The 7,061-nt window shown below is 43.8% G+C and overlaps 1 protein-coding gene across 1 annotated transcript; it reads right to left on the minus strand.

Moving 5' to 3' along the window:
* Positions 1-5,299: 5,299 nt before the first annotated feature.
* Positions 5,300-6,568, minus strand: LOC138871867 (uncharacterized). The gene has a single exon (XM_070149778.1). The coding sequence runs from the start codon at positions 6,566-6,568 to the stop codon at positions 5,300-5,302; it is 1,269 nt and encodes a 422-aa protein (XP_070005879.1).
* Positions 6,569-7,061: the final 493 nt, after the last annotated feature.

Here is a 7,061-nt window from a genome sequence, read left to right on the forward strand (position 1 = left end):
ACTTGCATTTCCTCATGAACCAAAAACGGATCTATATTTCCCAACCAGGGAACCTTGCCAGAACTTTCTGAGGTGAAATCATCTTTTCGGCCGACAGCGCCCTTTGCGGGTTTTCGCTAGTCGACCTCTTTCATTTCTCTTCTCACCGTTGTCCGATAGTGATTTTTGCGAGTTTTCACTAAACAGACTCTCTCATTCTTGGTTTCTCTACTCCCATCGCCTTATGGTGCCCGAAGGTTTTCACCGAAAAGACTCTCTCGTTTTATTTCTCTCAGTTTTAGAATGCATCAGCTTCCAACAATGATATTTCTTGGTTTTCCCCGCCTTTGGCAATTGATCCGAAGGACTTGCACTCGGTTTTTGGTAAAAAGAATTGTGGATGAAATTACAACTTTGGAACCATTTGGTGGGCCTGTGGCCGAAACATTATAATATCTGCCCCAGTTTCAACTTCAGGGAAAATTGGATTTTTGTTTTGGTGCGACTGAACCCCAGAGAGAGGCTGCCTACGTATCCTTTCGGAATCAAGTCAGACGTAGTTCAGGCTAATCATTTATGTTTTTTTTTGTTTTTTTTTGTGTTTTGGTGCTTTTGGATTCCAAAGAGGGTAGCCAAGGAAATGTAACCGGCTCAAAGGGTTTGTAAAAAGAGTTGATAGTGTTTGGGTAGCGGGAATAAAAAGCCTTCATCATCTCAAATGTGCCAAGACATCACCGAAATAAACTCAGACATAGTACCTTTTGACTGCATCCGCATTCACAGCTGTTTCAGGATCATTTCCTTCAATAAAACCCAGATATAACGCTCATCTTGGTAATATCTTCCTGATGATGTACGGACCTTTCCAATTAGGAGCAAATTTTCCTTTCGCTTCCTGGTGATGTGGAAGAATGCGCCTTAATACCAGTTGACCTACTTCAAAATTCCTGGGTCGCACTTTCTTGTTGTAAGCACGGGCCATTCTTTGTTGGTACAACTGCCCGTGACAGATCGTAGCCATTCATTTTTCGTCAATCAAGGTCAACTGCTCCAATCGAGTCTTAACCCACTCGCTATCTTCAATCTCTGCTTCGACAATGGTCCGGAGCGAAGGAATTTCTACCTCTGCCGGTATCATAGCCTCGGTCCCATAAACCAACAAGTATGGGGTTGCACCTACTGATGTGCGCACTGTAGCGCGATATCCCAGCAAGGCAAAAGGTAACTGTTAATGCCACTGTCTGGAACTCTGGATTGTCTTTCTCAAAATCTTTTTGATGTTTTTGTTTGCCGCTTCAACAACGCCATTAGCTTTGGGCCGATAAGGAGTGGAGTTCCTATGCGTTATTTTGAACTGTTTGCATACGTCCTCCATCAAGTGACTATTCAGGTTTGCCGCATTATCTGTGATGATAGTTGCAGGAATACCGAAACGACAGATAAGATTTGAATGTACAAAATCTGCCACGGCTCTCTTAGTGACCGATTTGAGAGTGATAGCTTCGACCCATTTTGTGAAGTAGTCAATAGCGACCAATATGAATCTGTGCCCATTTAAAGTTTTCGGCTCAATTGGACCGATGACATCCATACCCCAGGCGACAAAAGGCCACGGTGCCGACATAGGATGTAGCTCTGTTGGAGGTGCATGAATCAGATCTCCATGCACCTGGCACTGATGACATTTCCGGACGAAGCTGAAGCAGTCTTTCTCCATAGTTATCCAATAATACACGGCTCGAAGGATTTTCTTCGCCAGGACATACCCGTTCATATGAGGTCCACACACTCCTGCGTGTACTTCATGCATGATTCTTCCTGCTTCTTCGGCGTCAACACATCTTAACAAGTTGAGATCTGGGGTTCTTTTATACAATACCTCGCAGCTCAAAAAGAATCCACTCGCATGCCGCCTAATAGTTCTCTTTTGATCTCCAGTAGCATGTTCGGGGTATTCTTGTGTCTTCAAGAACCTCTTAACATCTTGGTACCATGGTTGGATACTTGGTCCCGCTTCGATTACATTACAGTAACCGTGTCTTTCCCTGATTTGGATTTCCAAGGGATCGATGTGGGCGTTGCCTGGATAAGGTAACATTGAAGCTAAAGTGGCAAGTGCATCAGCTAGTTCATTGTGACATCGCGGGATGTACCTGAACTCTATTGATTTGAATTGCTTGCCGAGATCTTCCACGTGCTGCCAGTAAGGAATAAGCTTGACATCTCAAGTTTCCCATTCACCCTGGGCTTGCCGGATAATCAGATCAGAATCCCCCATAATCAACAAATCTTTAACATCTTGATCGATCGCCATATTCATGCCCATGATGTAGGCTTCATATTCAGATGTATTGTTCGTGCAAAAGAAATGAAGCCTAGCTGTAGCCGGATAGTGTTGACCAGCGGGTGAGATCAAGATTGCCCTAATTCCTACACCTTTGGCGTTTACGGCCCTATCAAAGAACATCTTCCAAGCATGAGCATCTTCCAAAACTACTTCTATGGTGTTTATCTCCTCATCTTGAAAATAAGTACTCAATGGTTGGTATTCCTCATCAACTGGGTTTTCAGCCAAGTGATCTGCCAATGCCTGGGCTTTCATCGCTGTGCGAGTGACATAGACTATGTCGAATTCAGTAAGCAAGATTTGCCACTTTGCTAATCTCCCAGTAGGCATTGGTTTCTGGAATATGTACTTCAAAGGATCCAACCTGGTTTTGAGGTAAGTAGTATGATCTTGGAGATAATGTCTCAATTTTTGAGCGACCCACGTCAAAGCACAACACGTTCTTTCCAACAAAGTGTACTTGACCTCATAAACGGTGAACTTCTTGTTTAAGTAATAGATTGCATGCTCTTTCTTTCTAGTTATGTCATGTTGTCCGAGGACACAACCGAAAGAATTTTCCAAGACCGTCAGATACAAAAACGGGGGTCTCTCTGGTTCTGGCGGGACCAAAACTGGAGGATTTGGAAGATATTCTTTGATCTTGTCAAAAGCCTCTTGACACACAGCCGTCCATTTGATTGCTGCATCCTTCCTTAATAGCTTGAATATGGGCTCATATGTTCTAGTCAGTTGGGCAATGAATCGACTGATATAGTTTAACCTGCCCAACAGACTCATCACGTCTTTCTTCGTTCTTGGAGGAGGTAGATCTCGGATAGACTTTATCTTTGTTGGATCTAACTCGATACCTCTCCTGCTTACTATGAAACCCAGAAGCTTGCCTGATGGGACTCCGAAGGCGCACTTAGTCGGATTCAGCTTCAGGTCGTACTTTCTCAGCCTCTCAAAGAATTTCCTCAAGTCTCGGACATGATCGTCCTAAGTCCTGGACTTGACTATCACGTCGTCTACATACACCTCTATCTCTTGATGCATCATATCATGAAAAATGGCAGTCATGGCTCTCATGTAAGTTGCCCCGGCATTCTTTAAACCGAATGGCATAACCCGATAACAGTAAGTACCCCAAGGTTTAGTGAAGGCGGTTTTCTCAGCATCTTCTTCATCCATCAACAACTGATGATATCCAGCGTAACAATCTACGAAAGACTGTATCTCATGTTTGGCATAGTTATCAACAAGGATGTGGATGTTGGGCAACGGGAAATTGTCTTTGGGACTTGCCCTATTCAAATCTCGATAATCCACATACACCCGAGTTTTCCCATCTTTCTTCGGTACCGGAACTACATTAGCCAACCATGTAGTATACTGGACTACCCGAATTACTCCTATTTTCAGCTGCTTTATGATTTCTTCTTTGATCTTGTCACTGATATCAGTCTTGAACTTCCTCTGCTTCTGTTGAACTGGAGGACAATCAGGGTAAATTGGTAATTTATGCACCACTAGATCAATACCTAATCCTGACATGTCATCGTATGACCAAGCAAACACATATTTAAATTCAAAGAGGAGTTGAATTATTGCATCTCGCGTTTTCTCATCTTTGTGAATGCTTATTTTGGTTTCTCGGATTTCTTCAAGAGTTCCCAAGTTAACCGGGTGTCATTCAGATTCGGCTTAGGTTTATTCTCAAAGTGTTCTAGTTCTCGATTTATTTCCCTAAAAGCCTCTTCTTCGTCATATTTCGGTTCTTGGTTCATTATTTCACAATTAAACAACTCGTTTGGATCTGGGCGTGAAGTCCGCAAGCATGTCATATTATTTAAAGCCGCATTATTATAACTGAAAGGAAAAGACAAAAGAAAAATAGCAAAAATCAGAAAGAATAAAGGAAAAAATGATGAAATACTGATTTTATTCCTTGGAATTGGGAAGATAACAGGGTTTATAATTCAGGAAGTTAAAACAGGAAACTAAAGAAAAAACATCCGAGTTACACCCTGGGATAACTTGTGATGCAGGAAAGGTGGCGGGACAGGTCTACCCGGACTCCTGCCTAACTGGGAACGGTGTGGCCTCCCAATTTTGAAGCTTAGCATTTGGCCCCATGTATAGTACCTCAGCGGTTCTTGTGCCTTCTCCCAGCTGAACCATGTGAGTTTCGTAAAGCATTTCTCTCACTGCCCCATATATTTCTTCAATCTCTTCGGTCGTAAAGGCCTCGCCATCTTCTTCTTCAATGTACTTTGGTCTGAAAGTTTCGTACAAATGTGGCAATGGTCAAGGAAACTTCCATCCCTCATTTTTTCTCTTCTTTGCCCAATCTTCATCTTTTGGAGTAGGTTGGAAGCCTATCCCAAAGAGTTTCTTAGTGGAAGGCAAGGCGATAGGTTCAGTTATTCCTTACAGTGATGTTCCAAGCCCTTTTCCTTGTTTGAATCCCTGTCGGATCATTTCTTTAGCAACCATGATTGAAGCGTTGGACAAGAAAGGTTGGGGACCAGGGCTCCCTTCTTTATATTGTTCTGCTAGCACAACTTCAAAAGCCTGATAAATTGTGTGCTCACTCCCTTCCCTTGCTTCAAGATATGGGATGGATGGGTCCCGATAAATAGATTGTTCGTCTTCTCCGTGGACCACAATTTCCCGATCTTCATATTCAAACTTCACTATTTGGTGGAGAGTGGAGGGTACAGCCCCTGCAGCATGAATCCAAGGCCTTCTGAGGAGAAAGTTGTAAGATGTGTCCATATCCAGTACCTGGAAAGTTACTTCGAACTCCACCGGTCCTATAGTCAATACCAGGTCTATTTCCCCGAGGGTGTACCTCTTGATGCCATCAAAAGCTCTTACCCAGACATTATTGGGGCGAATCCTTCCGGACCCGATTTCCATTCTTTGCAGCATATAGAGCGGACAAATGTCGACACCTGAACCCCCATCTAACATTACTCGCTTGGCGTATTAGTCTTCACACTTGACTGTCAGACGTAAAGCCTTGTTATGAGCTGCTCCCTCCGGAGGTAAATTGTTCTTGCTAAAAGAAACTTGATTAACCGCAAAGAACCTTTCCGTCATTCTTTCAAGTTGTTCAACTGAAGTCTCAGCCGATACATATGCTTCGTTCAAGGTTTTGAGCAGGATCTTCTGATGTTCGGCGGACCTCATTAGCAAAGATAGCATGGACACTTGTTCAGGGTACTTGCGCAACTGATCCACCAGTTCATAGTCAGGCATATTCATCTTCTGGAAGAAAACCTCTGCTTCTTCAGCGCTTACAGGCTTCTTGGGTGGGAAGTGCTTCCATGTGGCATTGTTCACTTCTTGAGTGTCTGAATATTTTCCAGCAGAAGTATTTTCTAGCAGTTCCCCCGTGATTTCTTTGCCTTTGTATGTAACCAATGTTTGTTGATAATTCCACGGTACCGTAGACGGGTCCGTCATTGGCTTCTGTGGTACGCGTCCGATAACCACTAGCTCATTCAGCCGAGGTGGTTTAATCGTCCCCCAAACCACATAGGCCCCTTTCGTCACGTACATCGGTATTCCCCTTTTCATTTCGAAAATCTGTGGCTTCCCTGATTGACCTCGTGGAATGTAGAGAACTTCATTCTTCGAAGGCAACATCATCTCCGTCTTTGTCTCAACCTTCTTTTCGAGCTCAGCCTTGACAGTATTAGTCTTCTTTTCCCCTTTTTCTTGCTTCGGGGCTGCTTTAGGCTTTCTCTCTGCATCGACAATGGCGATTATAGCTTTTAGGGCAGGATCGAACTCCTTGTCCTCACAGATCATCCCAGTTAACGCCCCATTATTGTGAGCGGGAAACGGATTGTTGGTCACATTTGGGACCTCATCGTCCCTTAATACTATCTTTCCCTGTTCTATTAAGTTCTCTACCACCCTTCTTAAAGTCCAACAATCATTGGTATCATGACCTTCTGCTCCCGAATGATAAGCACACCTGACGCCGGCTTTGTAAGCAGGTGATGCTGGATTGTGCCTTGTTTGAGGGACTGGTTGCAAGAAATCCATCTGGACTAGTTTTGGGAATAGGGTAGAATACGGTTCACCAATGGGTGTGAAAATTTGTCTTCTGGGTGGTTCTTGAGGACGGAAATTATTTTGGGGTAGTTGTGGATTATAGTGGTTTCGGTAAGGAGGCTGATTTCTGGGAGGTGGAGCTTGGCTCCGATTGGCTTGTTGCGGTGGCCGGACATAAGGCTGAGTATTCATGACCGAGTATGGCTGAGGAGTATAGGTCAAATCTTGGTGAGGGTAATAGTGTTGCGGGGTCCTCTCTGAGAAAAGGGGTCCGGGAGTATAGTTTCTCCTTGTACCCTATGCTGCCATGAATGTTTCTTCCCTTTTCTTTCCCTTTGCTACTCCTCCAGACCCACCCTGAATGGCTTGGGAGGTAGCTCTGATAGCAGATTGGCTTAGAATTCGACCCGTTTTTAGCCCATTTTCTACCATTTCTCCGATCTTAATTGCTTCTGCGAAAGGTTTCCCCATGGCCGACATCATGTTTTGGAAGTAATCTGATTCTTGAGCTTGGAGGAAAGTAGTGACCATTTCTATTTCATCCATGGGAGGTTTTACCCTCGATGCTTGCTCGCGCCATTTAATAGCGTATTCTTTGAAGCTTTTTGAGGGTTTCTTCTTCAAGTTTGACAAAGAATTCATGTCTGGCGCGATGTCAATATTATACTGAAATTGCCTTACAAAA

This window comes from Nicotiana sylvestris, chromosome 6 (genome assembly GCF_000393655.2).
Source record: "Nicotiana sylvestris chromosome 6, ASM39365v2, whole genome shotgun sequence".
NCBI lineage: Eukaryota > Viridiplantae > Streptophyta > Magnoliopsida > Solanales > Solanaceae > Nicotiana > Nicotiana sylvestris.